Below are 20994 nucleotides of genomic sequence, written 5' to 3' on the forward strand. Positions count from 1 at the left end.
GTGCAGATGAAAAGAGCAGAACATTTTTCCTCTTTCATCTCACTATATAAATGAGTCAGGGAAGGACGCATTGTCAGCACCGATGGCTGTTAGTGTATCTCATAGCGCGTCAACTGTGCTGTGTAAACGAGTAGTGATTTTTTGTGGTCTAGCTGTGTAGGAGCAAGAATCTGATGAAATTACCAAAAAAAAAGTTTTGTACATTGCATGTACTCTGTTTTTCTGCCAATTCAGATATTTACCTTGATTGTATTATGCCTACTGACCAAATACCAACTTATTACTATCTCACAATTACACGCAGTGGTTTATCTTTACAAACAAAAAGGTTCTTCCCTCCATGATGCTCCTTTTCAATACATTCAATGCAAAAATCAGCAACTAGGACACGGTGGGCAACAGGCCGCCTCTCTAATCAGTCATTTCCCTCTCTTGTTCTCTCGCCGGTAATTCTCATAACAAGAGCATACACACTCTAAGTAAAAGGGTAATCCATATTAATGTGTGACCGAAGGGCTCTTGGGAAGTCCCTGAAATATATGGAGTTTTCCACCATTGAATGAGGGCAAGGGCAGACCATACACAATGGCCAGGAGGACCTTTCCTTCTATGGGGTGAGGGTCTCTGGCAGCACCTTACACCCCTTCCCTGCCCAGTCTACTCCTGTTTAATACATCCATAGGATCCACAGGTGTCTAGCTCTACTTGTAGTGATGACAGCTGTAGCTCTACATTGCAGAGTATCACTGTTTAGCAACTGTTAATGTTACTGCTTTTGATGCGATATGGGCCTGTGGAGTAACTATGTGCGGTGTGCCTGCTATAGGGCCAGGGGGTAAGGGGGTCCAGCAATTCCAGATCACACCCACCTTTGAATCCCTCCTGATGCTCTTGAAAGAGCACAGAAGAGGTCTCTTCTGAGCATGCACTGAACCACTCATACTCAAGTTTAAGAGCAGAGGGCCTGGGAAGCTACAACAGCATTGATGGGACCCTAGCCAAATTATGATAGGAGACCCTGTGGTGCACCTTTCACAGTCTGGAACAGCATGGGCAAAGGCTACACTTTTGTGATTAACCTGTATATTCCAAAACAGGCATATCTCATTAATAGCATGTACTATGAAAATAAACATGTGGAAACATAGCCAATAATTAACTTCAGGTTGTACTTTGGATCTACCGTAGAAATCAGACAATTTTATCAAACATATTCAGATGCCAAGAACAGGATAAAAAGGGCTTTATTCCCGTTAATGGTGCAGGAACTAGAAAAGTAATGCAATGTGTATCTATTTGTTCTGGCAACAATCAACTTGCTGATTGCCTTTTGTGCTTTTATTCTGCGTAATCAGTTATACATCTTGTAGTGCAGCTAAAGTACACCAATTTTTTTAGCTTCTGTTTTAGTAGTACACAGAATATACAACAAAATATTAATACCATTTAAAAAGAATGTGATAAGGGAAGCAGTGCCCATTTCTGTGTAAGGTATTTTCCACATTAGTATAGCCAAAACAAGACTTCTGAATTGCAATGTCAGCCTGCAAGTAAGTACAATAACAAGTTGCAATGCCAAAACTGCATGTAAAACAAGATAATGCAGATAAGAAGCATATATAGATGAATAATTAATAACCTTTTATAATATATTTAAGGTTCAGGAGCATATAAAAAGTGGTGATCGTGTGGGGCAGCCTCATATCAGTAAACCTGTTGAAGGACAGACATTTGTATGTGTATCCAGTATGGTGGTAGTGATTATTACTGGTAGTCATGAAAGCTGTGTGGGAGGTTCATACAGGGAGCACAGGTCTAGGGCCCAACTTGTCGTTTGCACTGGGGCCAAAGGAACTTTAGCTATGCCACTCAGCTGTAATATTACATTTGTATTGGAAAAAATATCATAAGAAAATTCTTAAACACACAGTATGGGATTCATGTAGAGTTGGACACATCTGCATCGAAAACATACATGGAAAATGAGTCATGCAAAAATTGTACATTTACATGTTTATTCTGAGTTGCACGTATCTTGAGTAAAAAGTGATTTTCTCTTACTTTAACAAACTATTACCCCAACACCCCTATCCTCTGTGGGATTTGGGTGGAGCTGGTCTCAGCGAGCCACTGCTTGGGGGTGCTGGGGCTTGTAGAACTACAAGTATCAGTATAACGATGGCTGCCAGAGCATGCCCTAGCCTTGAGGGCCCACTTGGACCTGTAGTGCCAAAAAGATAAAGTAAAAAAGACACTCAACCTATCTTGTTTAAATAGTCTCCTCCAATGCATCATTCACCAATATATTAAACACCTAATTTTAAAGGACCCTTTCATTATTCCTGTTTTTAATCCATATGGAATATAATACATTTGTCAGAGCATGAGAAAGCCGCTCTGATTGGTTAGCTGTAGCTAGACCTCAACAGGGGCGCACGCAGGATTGTTAGGGGGGAGGTTCCCCCCCACTGAAAAAAAAAAAGCGAGAGCTGCTGCGCATGCACAGCAGCTCCGTTTCGGCAGCACTGTATTATACAGCAGCCGCGGCGCTGTCAAAGAAGCATCCGCGGCGGTGCTGTATGCAATACAGCACCGCCGCTGACGCTTCTTTGACAGCGCCGCGGCTGCTGGATAGTACAGGGGCACTTCTTTAGCGGAGAGGTTGCTGGAGACCCAGAACCCCCCCCCCCCCCCCCCCCCCCGCGTGCGCCACTGCTCAAGTTGAGACGCAATGGGGAGTTCGTTGAGTTCCGACATGGAGTCTAACTCCAATTTTTGTGGCCCCAATTCCAATAGGTGATTCAACCTCATGCTGAACAGAGTGGGACTGTGTCCCACTATAACAGGGGGTCCACACGCTGTGCGTTTCCCTGTTTATAGTGTGAACAGCCCAGCCTGTCATAGCCTGGCGTTGGTTGCAGCTTTTGTGGGATAACCCCACACTGTTCATTCCCAACATTAGTGGCAATCGGCCCAGGCAATTAGAGCAGGTGCTCAGTTCACTTTTGGCAGGTGTCGCACAGTTATTTATTTATATTACTCTGCAAAGGTGATCGGTACGTATATTTGCACCAGTGCTCGAGCTCCCACATGAGCTACTCCTGCTGATAGGCGTATCTGCGGATGTGTCCACCTCTGGTTTAGTTGCAATTACATTAACAGGCCCTTACTGTACTTGGCCTATGCTTGCCCACCCTTTCCTCCCACGTTCTGCCTCGCTAAGCGTAAGGAGTCGTCGTAAGTGGAGGAACCCGAATACAGATATGAGTATGTATCTTTGGTGCATGTGCAGCACAGAAGTGAGTGTTTTACGCTAGGAAAAATGACTAAAGTCCAATCCTACATGAGGCGCTATAACAATATAAAAAAAAAAGAAGTTTACAGACTAGCACAAGAAAGCACAGTGTATAAAACATATCCATGTTTTATGGTATGAAGAATAAACGGAAAACAACAAAATAGAAAAAAGTAACCTAAGACAAGGTATATAGAAATAGTGTTGGGTATGATTATATATTCTCTTTATGTTGTATTGCTGTAAAAATCAAACATTATTGTCTCAAAAGATCTGACACGAAGACAAAACCAGCAAATTAACTGAATGTTTTTGGTTTTTACTGAATTATTGAAATAACTAAACTAACATTATTTTCAAAGTATTTACTTTATTAAAACCAGCAAGTACACATTTTATGTACCAAAATTTGTTTACACGTGAAGCAAACATTTGGGTCCAGCAAAGACTGTATTTGCTGATATGGTTTATATCAAACAATGATTAACATATTTCATTTTAAAAACCAAATGTTCTATCTACCTCATCAGAACTATTTACTTGTCATTAAGATTAGCAGGATAAAAATATCATTATAATTTTTGGAATTTGCAGTGTTTTCTCATTAAGGTATAGCTAGCAATCACTTTATTTCGGTTTGTCTGACTCCTAACTGAGAAATGTGAAAGATAGAACAAAGAGACAGGGCTGTCTTTTAGGGTTGGCATTGAGTATATGTCCTAAATAAGTAACTCTGCACTGTACAGGCAGTCTGTACACCAACCTTCTTCAGTACAGGAGCAAAGAAAGAGAAGAATGTTAAAGTAAACATAATTGCCGAAAAACCCATTTCTAAGCGGTACCCCTAGACAGTGGCCTATATAGTAAACACTGCCCTAGATAGACTTGTGTGACTTTCCCAATGATAGTCATTTGACGGGCAGCCACTGTGTCACTTTATAGTGTGTACAGATATCTGTGAAGGGTCGTGTTTGGAAATGTCCAAGTGTAGCTGGGTGTGACTGGTGTAGAAAACATAATCTGTGTAAAAATAAAGGCAGGGCAATAGTTGAAAAAGGTAAATACACATTGGCTGTGTGCAAGCAAACATTATTTCTACTGAACTATTTACCTAAAGTTTGCAGCTAATAGATGGGTTTAGAAGCATTAGTGAGATAATATTCCATGCCTGTTATTTTATCACAACATTTTACTTCCATTATAGTACACACATGTATTATTGGCTGAGCCAGGGCTGTTTGGTTGATCTGACTTATCTGATCTACCACTGTAGAGGTGTTATACAATCAGTGGGGTGAGAGAATCTAGAAAAGAGAAACTGTGTGTGACTGGAGCTAGTATCTAAATTCAACTGTAAGTGACATGACATGAGTGATAAAACGGAGCTATTCTAGTAATACAACTAATTTCGCACAAGCAATCTTGTAGCAGAAGGTATACAATGCATAAGAATTCAGTCTAACTCCAGCCAAATAGTGACACAGAAAGAATCTGCTGGATCATTCTGATGCCGGGAAGAATATTTTTCTATTTGCCGCTTGTTCCTAATTGCGAATGGATTCAATGGAGAGATTTCTTTGCATTTACCTAGATAAAAAGATTAGAGGCTGAACCAGAGAGGCATATATTTCAGCAATTATAGATTGTAAGTAAACATCCCCAGAAGGCTAAAAGTCGTATTGGTAACATGTTTTCTGGAACAGTTCAATCTGACAGATCCAGTGACCGCTTTTTTAATGAAGGTTTAGCTGGTAATGCTAGGCCTAATATTTAGGAATACATATATATATATATATATATATATATATATATATATATATATATATATATATATATATATATATATATATATATATAACTATGTTTTGGAAGCAGGCTTTCTGTATATTCCAATACAGTTGGTGAGATGTTTACTGTAAAATATTTGGATTATGAGACAAACCGTATATATTAAAGTCAACCTGTCACTTACACACAGGAGAAGCAGCAGTTTAGTGGGCTGAACCAATGTGTAGTCCAGTGGATTCCAAACTTTTTCAGTTCAAGGCACCCTTAGGGCCTCCATAATTTTTTCAAGGAACCCCTAAGCCAAAATAATTACCAAGTAGTCCCCCACCTTGGTTACCACTGGCCCTGGCCGAGGCACCCTTGTGAGATTGCTGAGGCACCCCAGGGAGCCCAGGCACACAGTTTGGGATTCACTGGTGTAGTCTAATAATGAGACACAAGGCACATGCTTCATTTGTTCCTAGTGAATTGATAGGCTGCATGCTGGTGATTGTAGGTTCAGTGCACACTCAACGGTGTGAAGGCAACAGGTACATTTAATACACGTGGGGTCTTGCTGTGTTGTTAAACATTTTTTAAACTGTAAGTGTCCTGAGGAGATATAAAAAATGAGTGCATCTGTGGGATAATTGGCTAGATTAAAATAAATAAATAAATAAAAGGGTTTGAGTTTGGTTTTATGGCATCAGCACTCCCAGCAATAATAATTTCAATCCACCACTGGATCAACTTCCAGTAGAAATGGTGAGGACTAAAGCCATACTTAATTCAAGACCTGAAACTCTGATGTTTTAATTATTATTAATTAGGTTACTATACAGTAGTGTGCTGTACATAATAAATCTAATTACATAGCAAATCAGTCAGTAAAATACTTTTCCAGAAGTACCTTATTACAGATATTTGAAGTTGACCTTGAAACCAAAAAAGTGCACGAGACAAAATTCCAGAAATGTCCCTCTTACCTAGAGATGTGGGCCTAGCTGCCTTTGGGGACGCTCTCTTTGGAGAGGACTCTGGATGTGGAGCCACGGGCTGTACAGGCCTTGTCTGTTTGGCTGCCAATTTCTTTAAGCTTGCTTGTCTTTTCTCAAACATTTCTTGAACATCAGCCAACTTCTGTAGCACCTTCTGAACGCATGTCTAGATTCATGAATACAGGTGAATTACTATTTGGAAACTGTATTCAAAATAAGATTTTTATCGATATGTATACTGCATCTTGCTACACAATATACATCATTATTGTTATAACTCCAAGAACAGGTAGTGAATACAAAAAGGATATGTCAGTACAGCCTGTATACACTGTGACAATGAGTCTAGCAGTGTCTGAGGTTGTGCGTGAGGGATGCAACACCATTCTTCCACTGAAAAGTCACTAAGTCATTCTCATGAAACCATTGACCCCCTGTGGATGGGGGTGTTGTCACACTGGAAAACCCCTCTGTCATGTGCAAGCTAATTTTTAGGCATAAATCTGCAAAAATATGTTTGTGAATTACTTCCTAGAAATAGTGGGACATGGTTCTCTTAGAAGCTGTTAGATCAAGGGGTTTTGTGTATGTTAAACCACCCAGGGGGGCTGGTAGATAAGGGTAGCACCTTATGTCATTTAGGGCAGGACGCAAATGGGAAAGCCTTTGGAGAAATCTCTTGCAAGACAATGAAATCTCACACATGTTTGGGAGGCCCCAGACATGCCGACTGCAGAGACTGGGTTGTATGTAAATGACAGATTCAAGCTGAATAAGGTCACAGGAAAGGGGGGGGGGGCTGTGGACCCTGTAGCTGGGTTTTAAAACTGTACTGAAAATGTAACTCCTGGTTCTTCTTCTTCTGAGGGAGTAATTGAAGAGGTTCCATTTTTTCCTGCTCCTCCCGGCACCACAAACTTGATTCTAAGTGAGGTATCAATTCTGTGTTTTATCCTTTTTATTTTATAAGAAACAATTGCACTATATTTGTATGTCATTTTATTATCTTTTTATCTTAAGCATTGTGGATGTATTTTCCATATTAAATTACACTTAATAAGTTCTAGTCTCTGTGTTCTTATGAATTCACGCGACAATTTGGTCCAGACGCTACCTAATTGAAACTGTGCAAACCTTGTGGTTTAAGTGAACTCTGATTAAAGTAAATTGTGTTGGATTAATGCTAGGGAGAACCGAAGGCTTCCTAAATAAGAGTGTCAGCTCTTATCCGAAACAACCTTGGTGGTGGTAATTAGTATCGCAAAGCTAGTGTGTGGCATAGATAGGGAAGGATTTAATCATTTTAGACAGACCAGGTGGTTGTCTTTGTGGTTGACCCTGTGTCACATATGCGTCACGCAGACTCAGGTGAGTGCTGTTCGTGACAAATTGGTGGCAAGCTTGTGGGATATATTTTTAATTTTTTTTTTTTTTTGAACGTAAGTGAATTAGGGTTGTGTGATCCCTGAGAGAGGAAATACAGACTAATTCACCAGAGACTAAACTCAATGCTTAAAACATTATAAGACATACAGCAATTGTTTCTTTCCCTCCCCTTCTCTTTTTTTTCTTATCTTTTTTTATTTGGCATTAAACTGAGGAAATGGCTGCTGCATATAAACGTTTGACAAAGGAGGCGCTGATTTCAGATTGTGAGGATGCAGGAATTCCCACCAGTGGCAAAAGTAAGGAGCAATTGATTGAAGCTCTTGTACAGAGGGATGAACATCAACTCACAGCTGTGTCCGAGGAAGAGCATAGCCAGGACTCAGGAGAGGACCTGACTGTGGATATTCCTCAAAACCAGGGACGGTTAATTTCGGATGATTCTAATGGTTCATGTGTGGACACTGCTATGGACGTTTATATGCAAACCGCCCTGAAATATTTGGGCCCAGCGGACATTACAACTAAAATGCAACTTATACAGCAGTTCCAGGAGAAGGAAGCTGCTGACCGTCAGGAGAGAGAGAGACACGCTGCTATGGAGGCAGCAGAGAGGCGCGCTGCTATGGAGGCAGCAGAGAGGCGCGCTGCTATGGAGGCAGCGGAGCGCCAAGCAGAGCGACAGGCAGAAAGAGAATCTGCTGAGCGAGAGGCGGATAGGAGATATGAGCTGGAGCTTGCCAAGCTCAAACGCCAGCTAGAAGCCAAAGACACTGGTATTAGCAGACCCCGTCCTGAGAATTTCCCTGTATTGGAAAAAGACGGGGATGTAGATGCTTTTTTGCGAGGGTTTGAAAAGACTTGCCGACAGTATGGACTGGCCAAAGATCAGTGGGCACAATATCTAACCCCTGGTTTGCGAGGTAAAGCATTAGAGGCCTTTGCAGATCTTCCACCTGAGATGGACGGAAATTATGAGGCAATCAAAAGTGCCCTGTTGCAACGTTTTAACATCACCCCAGAGGCGCATAGGCAGAAATTCAGAGATTTAAAACGCAGTGCCTCTGACACATATTCAGGACTAGTGGCCCAGCTGTGTGCTTCCTTCAAACAGTGGGTTGGAGGGCTACAGATCACCACCTTTGATGCTCTGCAAGATTTGATGATCCAGGAGCAGTTTCTGACTTTGTGCCCAGCTGATGTGAAGGAATGGGTAGTGGATCGGGACCCTGCATCATCTGCGGAAGCAGCTAGACTGGCTGACAAGTACACTGTCACCCGGGCCCCTGCAGCTAAAAGAGGAACTTTTGTGCCAGGACAGTCTGCCTGGAAAGGGGAGCGGCCCGGAGGAGCACCTTCACCTGCTGTTGTTTCTTCATCTTTTGGGAGGGTGGGGGCCAAGCCTGTTCAGGGAGATACCCGCCGTTGTTTTATTTGCAACAGGACAGGGCACCTCAGTGCCGCCTGTCCAGACCGAAAGACATCTACAGCCTCCACTGTGGGACCACCTCCTCCCCGGTCTGCTCCAGCTGTCCTGTGTGTTGCGGGATCCCAAGTGAGCCGGAATGACAATCTGCAAACGGTCACTGTCGGTGACAAGGTAACTGTGGGGTTAAGAGACACGGGTGCTGATGTTACCCTGGTGCGTTCAGAGTTGGTGGGGTCATCGGATATAATTCCAGGGAAAACTATTGCTGTGCGCGGGGTGGGAGGAATACACCCTGCTGTGCCTATGGCCTGGGTCTATCTGGACTGGGGTGCTGGAAGAGGTCTAAGGGAAGTCGGGGTATCGGACAATATTCCTACAAATGTTTTGCTTGGAACTGATTTAGGCAGGATGTTATCTCGTTATGTTGCTAGTAGTGATGTTGTGGACTCTGAACCTAACCATGTTTTTTCCCAGGTATCAGGATGTGACAGGGAAAATGTTTGTTCAGTTGTATCTGAAGTCTGTAAACTAGGATGTGAGAAGGAAAATGATTGCTCAATTGTATCCCACCTAGGTCAACTGTCTGTATCCAAGGAGGTAGGGGATGTAACTATTTCCTCAGTGTCAGTGGTCACACGTAGGCAAGCAGAGAAGGATAGGTCCTCACAATTAACTCCTGAGAGAGAGGTAGAAAGTCCCTCTGACCCAGAAACTCCCCCTCTAACCCCCCTCCCTCCAGCACATGCAGTTACAGATGCCTTACCTTTGTCACCAGACACTGAGCAGCAAGTGAGAAGCCAGGCTTTTCAACAAGCACAGCACACTGACACTACACTGGAAACCCTGAGGTGCCTAGCAGGCAGTCCTCCCACTGAGTCTGATAAAGAAAGAGTGTTTTGGGAACAGGGAAGGTTGTATAAGGAAAGTGTAGCCAGAGATGTACCTGAGGCGGGGGTGATGGAGAAACGGCTAGTGGTACCCCTTATGTATCGGGAAGGGTTACTCAGGGTAGCTCATGAGGTCCCGCTGGCAGGGCATTTAGGCATAAAGAAAACTAAGTCTCGCTTAAAGCAAAAGTTTTACTGGCCAGAAATGGGCAAAGATATTGCCAATTATTGTCGATCTTGTCATGCCTGTCAGATGGTGGGGAAGCCTGGTGATGTGGGACACGCCCCTCTAGTGCCCCTGCCAATAATAGCAGAACCCTTTGAGCGGGTAGCTGTGGACATTATAGGACCCCTTGCCATTCCCAGCAGCTCTGGAAAACAATTTATTCTCACTGTGGTGGACTATGCCACTCGGTACCCCGAAGCGGTGGCCCTCTCCTCCATACGGGCTGACAAGGTGGCCGATGCCCTCATATCCATTTTCTCCAGGGTAGGATTCCCCAAGGAAATGTTAACTGATCAGGGCACACAGTTTATGTCTAATTTAATGCAAAGCCTTTGCAAAAAGATGCACGTGGAACACCTCATAGCCAGCCCCTACCACCCACAGACTAATGGCCTGTGTGAGCGTTTTAATGGTACTCTCAAACAGATGCTCAGAACCTTTGTGGAGTCCCAGGGGAGAGACTGGGAGAGGTTTCTGCCGCACCTCCTGTTTGCGTACAGGGAGGTGCCGCAGGAATCCACTGGCTTCTCCCCCTTTGAACTCCTGTATGGGCGCAGGGTGCGCGGTCCCTTAGATCTGATCAAAGAGGATTGGGAAGGGAAATTAATCACCCCCGAAACCTCCGTGGTCCACTATGTGGTGCAGTTCAGGGAGAGGATGCAATCCCTAATGGGGATGGTGCATAGTAATCTGAAGGCTGCCCAGACTAAGCAGAAGCAATGGTATGACCGCAGTGCTAGGGAGCGTATCTTTGAAGTGGGTCAGAAAGTTCTGGTATTGGTTCCTATGCGGCAGAATAAGTTACAGGCTGCTTGGGAGGGCCCCTTCTTGATAGTTCAACGCATCAATGATGTCAATTATGTGGTAGCCAGGGATGAGGGACGGAAGAGGCACAAGGTATATCATGTGAACATGATCAAGGCCTACCACGAAAGGGGGGTCTCTGTATTAGCTGTATGTAGCTTACCTGAAGAGGACCAGGAGCCAGACCCCTTGTTAGACTTAGTAGCCTCTGCCAAGAGTGGGAGATCATTAGAGACCACCCAGCGTAGTGAGAGCTTAACAGAAGTACAGATAGATCAGCTGTTTGTGACATTGAAGCCCTATCAGAATCATTTTACAGGGAAGCCAGGACAAACACATCTAGTTGTTCATCATGTAAACACAGGCGATCAGCCTCCCCTCAGACAGACAGCTTATCGAGTTTCCCTGGAAGTGCAGACAGATATGAAAAGGGAGATTGAAGAAATGTTGGAGTTAGGGGTAATTAGAAAGTCCCACAGCTCCTGGGCTGCACCAGTAGTGCTGATCCCCAAAAAATGTGGTGGAACCCGGTTCTGTGTGGATTATAGAAGGTTAAATGAGGCTACTGTGTTTGATGCCTATCCCATGCCCAGGATAGATGAATTGCTAGAACGGTTAGCCCATGCTCGCTATATAACCATTATGGATCTGAGTAGGGGTTATTGGCAGATCCCTCTGACGCCTGAGGCTCAGGAGCGGTCCGCATTTATCACCCCGTTTGGTCTGTATGAGTTCCTGGTCATGCCCTTTGGGATGAAAAATGCCCCTGCCTCCTTCCAGCGACTCGTTGATAGCCTGCTAGAGGGCCAAGAGAGGCATGCGGTAGCCTACCTAGATGACATTGCTGTGTTTAGTCAGACCTGGGAAGAACATTTGATCCACTTGAGCAGTGTGCTAGCTAAAATAGCGGGGGTGGGTTTAACAATAAAACCTGAGAAATGTCAGATTGGTATGAATGAGGTGCAGTACTTGGGGCATCGAGTAGGAGGAGGTACCCTGCGTCCTGAGCCAACTAAGGTAGATGCTATTGCTGCATGGCCCACCCCTAAGACCAAGAAACAGGTTATGTCCTTTTTGGGGACCGCTGGATATTACCGAAAATTCGTGCCCCAATATAGCTCCTTAGCTAAGCCCCTAACTGACCTTACAAAAAAGAGGTTGCCCCAAGTGGTGACTTGGACCCCAGACTGTGAAGAGGCATTCACCGCATTGAAGTCTGCACTTACCCAATCCCCAGTATTGCAGGCTCCTGATTTTGACCGGAGGTTTACAGTGCAAACGGATGCCTCCAACTATGGGCTGGGAGCTGTACTCAGCCAAGTGAATCAACAAGGGGAAGAGCACCCCATCCTATACCTTAGTCGGAAGCTGCTTCCCAGGGAGGTGGCCTATGCAGTTGTGGAAAAAGAGTGTTTAGCTATAGTGTGGGCCTTGCAAAAGTTGCAGTCCTACCTGTATGGACGGGACTTTACGGTAATCACAGATCACAACCCTCTCAGCTGGTTGCACAGGGTGGCTGGGGACAATGGGAAGTTGCTCCGGTGGAGTTTGACCCTCCAGCAATACACTTTCACTGTTCAGCACCGAAAAGGGAGCCACCATGGTAATGCAGATGGATTATCCCGTCAGAACGAAAGCCTTGTGTCAGGTGAGCAGGGAAAATCGTCTTGTAGGTAACAATTTCCCTGCCACCCTCTAGAACGGGGAGGTGTCATGTGCAAGCTAATTTTTAGGCATAAATCTGCAAAAATATGTTTGTGAATTACTTCCTAGAAATAGTGGGACATGGTTCTCTTAGAAGCTGTTAGATCAAGGGGTTTTGTGTATGTTAAACCACCCAGGGGGGCTGGTAGATAAGGGTAGCACCTTATGTCATTTAGGGCAGGACGCAAATGGGAAAGCCTTTGGAGAAATCTCTTGCAAGACAATGAAATCTCACACATGTTTGGGAGGCCCCAGACATGCCGACTGCAGAGACTGGGTTGTATGTAAATGACAGATTCAAGCTGAATAAGGTCACAGGAAAGGGGGGGGGGCTGTGGACCCTGTAGCTGGGTTTTAAAACTGTACTGAAAATGTAACTCCTGGTTCTTCTTCTTCTGAGGGAGTAATTGAAGAGGTTCCATTTTTTCCTGCTCCTCCCGGCACCACAAACTTGATTCTAAGTGAGGTATCAATTCTGTGTTTTATCCTTTTTATTTTATAAGAAACAATTGCACTATATTTGTATGTCATTTTATTATCTTTTTATCTTAAGCATTGTGGATGTATTTTCCATATTAAATTACACTTAATAAGTTCTAGTCTCTGTGTTCTTATGAATTCACGCGACAGTTTGGTCCAGACGCTACCTAATTGAAACTGTGCAAACCTTGTGGTTTAAGTGAACTCTGATTAAAGTAAATTGTGTTGGATTAATGCTAGGGAGAACCGAAGGCTTCCTAAATAAGAGTGTCAGCTCTTATCCGAAACAAACTTGGTGGTGGTAATTAGTATCGCAAAGCTAGTGTGTGGCATAGATAGGGAAGGATTTAATCATTTTAGACAGACCAGGTGGTTGTCTTTGTGGTTGACCCTGTGTCACATATGCGTCACGCAGACTCAGGTGAGTGCTGTTCGTGACATCCATGTCAGGAAAGAAATACTGCAACAAAGAGTGAAAGTGATCACTCAAGTACACTTAAGCAGAGTTTAAGCACCACAGAACGCACAAACTTGCACTGCCGGATGTGACAAGTGGTTTGTACACTGCAGCCCAACTACACAATCAGTCTCTGTAGAGTTGTCGTTGATCTGTTTTGGGATTAAACTGGCTACTTGTGTTACAGGTTAATGTGTGCAATCCGTTGATCTGCAGCTGCTTGTCTGCTTTGCTTTTTGCACCTCAAATTAATGTAGGAATATCACAATCCTAGAATTTGCGCTTCTGCTCACTGTTGCCCTTTGCAGAGAAGTATGTTTTTCATTCTGAGTTTCATATTGAAACTATCTTAAGCTAGGTACACACTACACAGTTGTCATCCAATAATCGGCTAAATCAGCCGACATACAACCGCTCGTTCAAAAGTTGGATCAGTGTGTGCAGTGACACGATGGTCGAAAGTCTGCCTAAATTGACGATTGTCGCCTCATTTGGTTGGTCGTACCGTTCAATATTTTCGTTACAATCTCATTTCCGTTGTGTAGTGTGTATAAACTTCCGACCGATCCACAACAGTGAGTATGAAATTACAGTCATTGCTCACGACAACATGGCTGTAAAAAGTCGCTAAAGGGACGTCCGCTCTTCCCTTTCTCGTCCTAAACAAGGCTAGTGTGTATGCAGTCCATGGACCGAGCGATCGGAACATCGATCGCATGTAAAATCGCTCGGCATAAAAAGTTGGTTGAAATTTCTGTAGTGTGTACCCAGCTTTAGACACCATTATTTATAAAACATTAGCAAGTTGAGTTGCCTTCATATATAAAGCTTCTGCCAAATGCACCCAAACAATCGCTCCTCTTTATAACCATGTTGGCCCTAATTATAGGCACACAGGGCACTCCAGCATTATTGTATATGACCCCGACCATTCTAGAAGGTCATTTGTTTAATTAAGAGTCATAACTGTTTGGAAGTCTTGCATCAATATTGTTGGAGACCCTCATTCACCAAGGTGAATCAATATTGTACAGTACCTGAACACTGTTTATTTGATGCAAATCTCAATACTGGAAACCATTAACTATATTTAGATTTCAACTACTTCAGACTTCTGGGAACTGGTAGGCCTGTTGCACAATAGGGAAAGTTAAAGGTGCTGGAAAAATGTAATATGAGAGTTAATGTCAAAGGAGGTCAAATAACAATCTTGACTATGTAAACACATAAAATGTTGCTGGCTGCCTGTGGGTAAACCCACAGAGTCTATTGCCTTGCTCTGAAATGGAAACCAACACCTACACCATGGACACATTAAGGCTGTGATATGTAACAAAGTCACATAGCTGTAAATTGATTACAATTCTAGTAATAACAAATAGAGTCATGAGGGTTAAGACCACTGTTGAGCAGGGCTTGCTGGGGATAATATAAGGGAGACAACTGGCAAAGAAAATCTCTCAATAATTAATTAAAAACCAATCAACTTGCTGTATTCAGACAAGCAGTAACTACTTGTTTTTATGTAAACTACTGCAGGGTAAACTGCTAGTACTCTGTGTTTACATATATTAAGTCTTTGTTCTGCACATCCACCACTTGTTTATTATGGAAGATTGTTAAAGACACCATTTGTAACAACAGTCTCTAGGGTGGGTGTGTATGGGTATGTATTTATATAATAAAATAGTATTGACATCCCATCAACATTACTTCATCTTACCTTTATTTCAGGGGTGAGGATCATATCGTACTTGCGATAGAAGTCTGTTGAGTTAGACAGCTGGTGCTCTCTTGAACTTCCAATGAACTTGTCAATGTCTCGTAGAGCTGATTCTGCACCATCCTGTGATTGGCACTTATCCACAGCTTGAGAAGCCAGAAGATAGATTCCATTTTCACACCACTGGTTAGCCTATTAACACACAGAGCAATAGTATTAGCCTAAAACCATATGTCTTTGCGGAATCCTCAGGCACTGTGCTATTACTTTATATCACATTTATAAGACGTTAAATAGAAAACTGATTATCAGTGCACAGGAACTAGCAAAAAGATGCTACACAAAAATGGTATCCAAATATTGGCACTAATTTTAATGTTTTGTTTTCAAACAAATGGTTTTTGAAAAAGTTTTCATTGCTACAATGACATTGTAAGAAGATATGTAGACATTGCAGAGGAGTGGCTGGGGACAGGGAAGGGTCAGTGACATGAGGGAATATCTTCTAATTGATGTGAAATAGATCAAATATTAATGAATTACATGCTCAGTGAAGTCATTTCCTAACAGCCCTGAAAAGTTACAGGGCATTGCAGGAATACAAAGTGTAGTTTCTGTAAAAGTAGGCGAGTCAGAGAGAGAGTTTAGGTTGCAGCTTGTGTAATTTTACATTACAAGAGTACAGTCGGGTCATGGTGGCTGCTAATTAAAAGTGCATGGTGTCCTAGAGATCACATTAAAGGGTTCTCTTCTGCCACAGTTGTCTGTAGTGTGCTTTGTAGAGGGAATAGATTAGATGCACTGACATAAGGATCAATGACCTTCCAGCTTATAAAGTGAACCTTATGTATGAAATTATATATATATATATATATATATATATATATATATATATATATATATATATATATATAATTTTATTTATGTTTTTCAAAGTCAAAAAAGTGTGAAATTGTACGGTTAACTTTTTTTTAACTAAATGAACAAAGTTTTCATAAAAGGCTGAACATAATTTTTTCCTATGCAACCAAAAAAAAGGCATGGCTTGGCTATGTAAATGATAAACTGTATGGTAATATTTGTGAATGTGTTTAATGAGACAATATTTTCCTGCACTCGACTCTTGCGAAAACTCTCATGCCACAAAGATAAATTTTGTAATTTTAAATTGGAGCAATGCACTGCAAAGAATAGAATCCTAAAAGGAGAGCTAATGTGATGTTAAACTAACTGGAGAGTTTTTATATGGAGATTGGGGTAACACGGCGGATAAGTAGTTAGCACCTCTGCCTCACAGCACTGGAGTCATGAGTTTGATTCCCGACCAGGGCCTTATCTGTGTGGAGTTTGCGTGGGTTTCCTCTGGGTACTCCGTTTTCCTCCTACACTAAAAAAACATACTGATAGGTCAATTGGCTGCTAACAAAAATGAACACTAGTCTGTGTGTGTGTTAGGAAATTTAGACTGTAAGCTCCAATGGGGCAGGGACTGATGTGAATGACCAATATTCTCTGTACATCGCTGCGGAATTGGTGGCACTATATAAATGGTGATTATTAACTATGTGGAGATTATAGGACAGAGACAGTACACCAAGTAGTTGGCTATACCTATATAAATACCAAAGATGTTAGGATTAGCTCTAGTAGCTAGAAAGCCAATATATACTGGATACATTGGCATCTACATTTATAGCAATATAAATGAAATCAATGTTTACACTAATAAGCTTATTAGTTACTTTAGATCTCAAGAGGTACCAATTAATCACACAGACTTAAAGTTTACCTGTCGCCTACACATAGTAGAGGAACATTGATTCAGCCCACCAAATGGCTGGTTATAAGCATACCTCCGGATTTAGATGGGACAGTTCCAATTTGAGGGGCCTATATGGCCATCCCACAATAGTCAACACTGTTGTCCTGACTCCTGGGAAATTGGGAGGAATGCCTCCAATGTGAGGAGGACATCACAATAGTGAGAAAGTGAGCACATTGCATTGCTGTGCGTGGCAATTAAAGGTTATTTTTAGGGGATAGAGCAATAGGGGCATCCTAGCACTTATGAAGCACTAGGCAGACCCTGGAGAACATGTCACTCTTCCAGTGGTGTGACCATGCCCAAATCGGTGTGACTATTCCCCTGTGTTCCCAGGAAGCCAATATTGGAGCAACAGGCACACTGAAGGAAGCACTCACCATATCAATTTGCTGGTGTAACTCCAATGATTTTCCAAGGTTGTCATACTTTTTCTTGGTCTCGTTGGTGAAGTCATCACAGATGCGCCTCAGTTCTATACATTTTGGTCTTATAGAGTCCACAGCATAGTGGTTATTTTGTATCAGCTGATCTCCATGAAGTGCATGCAGCTGGGCTTTCTCCAGTAACTCCTGGTGAATAACCAAAATAACAGAACATTACATTAAAGGTAAACTATCAAGGAAAAAAATGTAGGTAAAAAACAATTTTCCCTTTGTTGTTTGAGAAGGAATCCCTATTTGTGCAGCTCTTCTGCATGCCACATCCATCTTACTTGGTTATATCCCTGACTTGAGATAAAAGGAATGGTAATGTTGGCCACATTTTCCAAAACAATCGGATTGGATCACTGGAATTTAATCAGATGTAACTTTTTAAAACACAGGTCTACTTTTCCACTCCCTAGAAAGAAGAGAAAACAATAATGCTCTGTATATACACCAATCGCTAGTTTTGTCTTCCCTTGCTGCTCACCATAGTTGTGTATTTCCACTGCTTCATCTATTTCATGCCTCACCTCTCCATAAAACTCAACCGTTAAGTACCCTTACTGGGCACACCATTTTAACGCTAACCTAGCAAATGCAATCTCTAGTCAACCATTTCCAAACACACTACCCCATATTTCTCTGCAAGTCAAACATTTACATTTTTCACTTCTCTGCACTTGATTTCCTCCCCTGGTTACAGTTTCTCCCCATTCCACTCAGAACCTCACAGCCCTTAGCTGTACAGGCTTATAATTTGCAGATAATTATTTTGTTAAGGTCTATAATAGATGACCTTGTTCCAGTTAGCCACTGACGGACTCATATAGATTTATTACACAGCACTTTACAGTTAGAAATGGCTACAAAACTTTTACCAATTTGACTGCTTCAATTTCTACAATTGTTAAAGTAACTTTGTTGTCATTTTCCAGTAAGTTGGTTAAACAATAAGATCCAGCAGGCCAAATTGGTTTGACATTATCATATGTACAGGACTCCGTATCACCCTCCTATTTCAGTGAAGCCCCACTAGTATGTATGAGGTTATTAATCAACAAGATGTACCTGACGATCCAACTTCCATTTCCACCAACAGTTTTAGTTTTAAATTGTTCCTGAAAGCTTGTCCAAATTTTTTTTTTTTTTTTAAAGAATGGTCAACTTCACTGGCTTTACCTTGTTCTGAATGCAATTAAAAAGTTTCATTGATTTAACTTGAGTATTTAAGATATTATACGTTTGCCTTACGACTATGGTGCATAGTTACATAATGTTAGAGATATATCTTCCAAAGTACAAAGCATGTGACCTGCTGAAATATCCTGCTGGTCTGTGTTAACAAATGTATATTTTCTAGCCACTCCTTTAGTCAATACAGGAAACCCAATTCCAGAGTTTAACTATTTGATTTTGGAAATATTGTTATTGCATTCTCTACTAAATGTCATATTCATTGAAAAGTAACTCTAGTGCCTGAAACTAAACTTTAAGATGCATCTGAATATATTTTACATTCTATACAGCAGACACTTTCAACAAGATAGAACAGTTGTTAAAAGAATATACAATGAAAACAATTCAAAATTGTCACAGGTAAATCAAACTAAATTGGCATGGTGTAAGTTACATAGAGCACCTATATTATTATTATTACTTATTTATATGGTAACACAAATGGTCCACATCGACATACAATGGGGGTTAGAGCAGGCAAAAGGACTACATAATTTGGGGTTGGTGGTACTCAAAGTGGAAGGAGACAATAACAGGGAGCATACCACTGAGCCTGTGCATGGGAGTGTGGGTGCGAGAAAAGTACTGGAGATGCTGAGGGCTTAGACTTATGCAGAAAGTGCTTGACAAGGGTGCAGAGATAAATAGGATAGTGTAGGCAGGGCAACATGAGGAAAGAGGGCCCTAGCTAATTGAATATTACATCTTGGAGGAGGTATATGTTTCTGCAGTGTGAAATGAATTTAGAATATGGGTCAAAATAATAGTAAACACTTGGATAGGATTGGCTTATAAAAAGGTGTACACTAATGATAAATTTTGTACCTTTAAATTTCCCTTGAGGCATCTTAAGTTGTTCATAGTCAAATAAAAAACAGTTTATGGATTATAAAAACTTCTGAAGGAGGTCACGGTAAGGCCATAAAACTACAGAGGGCTCTGAAGTTTATTCCATAAACATGGTTTATATGAGAAGGCAAGAAGCATGTCTCTTTTGAAGAATGGTCCTACAATTGCTACATGCAGTCACATTTGCCAATAATCACAAAAGGCATATGTGTGATGAACAGTTTGTGGTCTGATAAAAGACCAAAGTAGAACTTTTAAGTTTCAATGCTCAGGCAATAGTTAACATTACCAATCCAAATATGCTAAAAGGAATTAGGCATACATAACATTCACTATCACTCATCATGTCCTAATGAGCACACAAATAATATAAGCTCCTTGTTTAGGATACTTCTTTCTCATGAATGTCTCAATTAAGAGAATGAAACATTCATAAGAAAAAGGCATTCACAACCCTGAACAAGATCCACTGTAGCAGGATAAAGGATCTATGGCTTGAACAGAGCTTACAGATTCCTATTCCTATTGAAGTTGATGGCCTGACTGATTCAGTGCCAGATGATTAGGTCTCCTAGTCCTAGCGTTACTTGTCTCCTGCTTCCACAGCATACCGTCTCTCCTTACGTTCCTGATCCTGGCCTGATGGTCTCTTCTCTAGTGTTCTGATTTGGTTCCTCACAGACCAAGGCCTGTGTTGACTTCTCTTCTGACTTGGTACTTCACTGTTTCTTCCCTTCAATGTTTCTGTGTACCAGACTGGTGTCCCACCTCCAGTTTATGGATTCGCTACATTACCTTTGTTGGCCGCCAGCTTCTAACACTAAGGGGCCGATCAGAGGACCGTGATCTACGGATATCCCTGTAATGCAACCCAAACCCCCTTGTGGTGGACCCTGGTAAATTACTTCCTTATAGGGAGTGGTACTGTACAATTGAACTTCTGCCTGCTTTGCATGTATACTCACTATCCTTAACCCAGACACAAGCTGTATTCACTCTGGATAATGACTTTATTTGGAAATCATCAGCCAGCAGGGGCTGGCTTCTTTTTGTTGTCAAAAAAGAGGACAGAAGCCTTCATCCCTGTATTGATTACTGGGGCTTGAAAACAATGGTGAAGAAAAAGTATCCTCTAATTTTAGAGCTCTGTGACTGCATTAAAGGAGCATCAGTGTTCTCCAAATTAGACCTCCTGGCAACCTACCTCATATGAATCAGAGATGGGGGATGAGTGGAAGATGGCGTTTAACAGGGACATTCATTATTAATATCTTGTAATGCAATTTTATTTATGTAATGCTCCCACGGTATTACAGAGTTTTGTCAATTAAATTTTCTCTATGTGCTCTATTGGTTCATTGTTGTATACTTTAATGATATTCTGCTCTTCTCTCAAGACACTGAGATTCATAGAGGGCATGTCAAGGAGGTCCTAAGTCGCAATAAAAAAAACCCCACCTCTACTGCAAGCCAGAAAAGTATCTCTTTGAACAAGTTTGTTTA

At 41.9% G+C, this 20994-nt stretch overlaps 1 protein-coding gene across 2 annotated transcripts in view; it reads right to left on the reverse strand.

Moving 5' to 3' along the window:
- MCF2L2 (MCF.2 cell line derived transforming sequence-like 2) overlaps window positions 1-20994 on the reverse strand; it is a 287120-nt gene that overhangs the window by 147163 nt on the left and 118963 nt on the right. For both annotated transcript variants that reach the window (XM_075202198.1, XM_075202199.1), the window contains exons 11-13: window positions 17359-17550; window positions 15157-15348; window positions 6049-6226 (exon numbers count right to left, since the gene is read on the reverse strand). In XM_075202198.1, coding sequence (XP_075058299.1) covers window positions 6049-6226; window positions 15157-15348; window positions 17359-17550 — 562 coding nt within the window. The remainder of the gene's footprint in view (window positions 1-6048; window positions 6227-15156; window positions 15349-17358; window positions 17551-20994) is intronic.

The sequence above is a fragment of the Mixophyes fleayi genome, chromosome 3, assembly GCF_038048845.1.
Source record: "Mixophyes fleayi isolate aMixFle1 chromosome 3, aMixFle1.hap1, whole genome shotgun sequence".
Lineage (NCBI taxonomy): Eukaryota > Metazoa > Chordata > Amphibia > Anura > Limnodynastidae > Mixophyes > Mixophyes fleayi.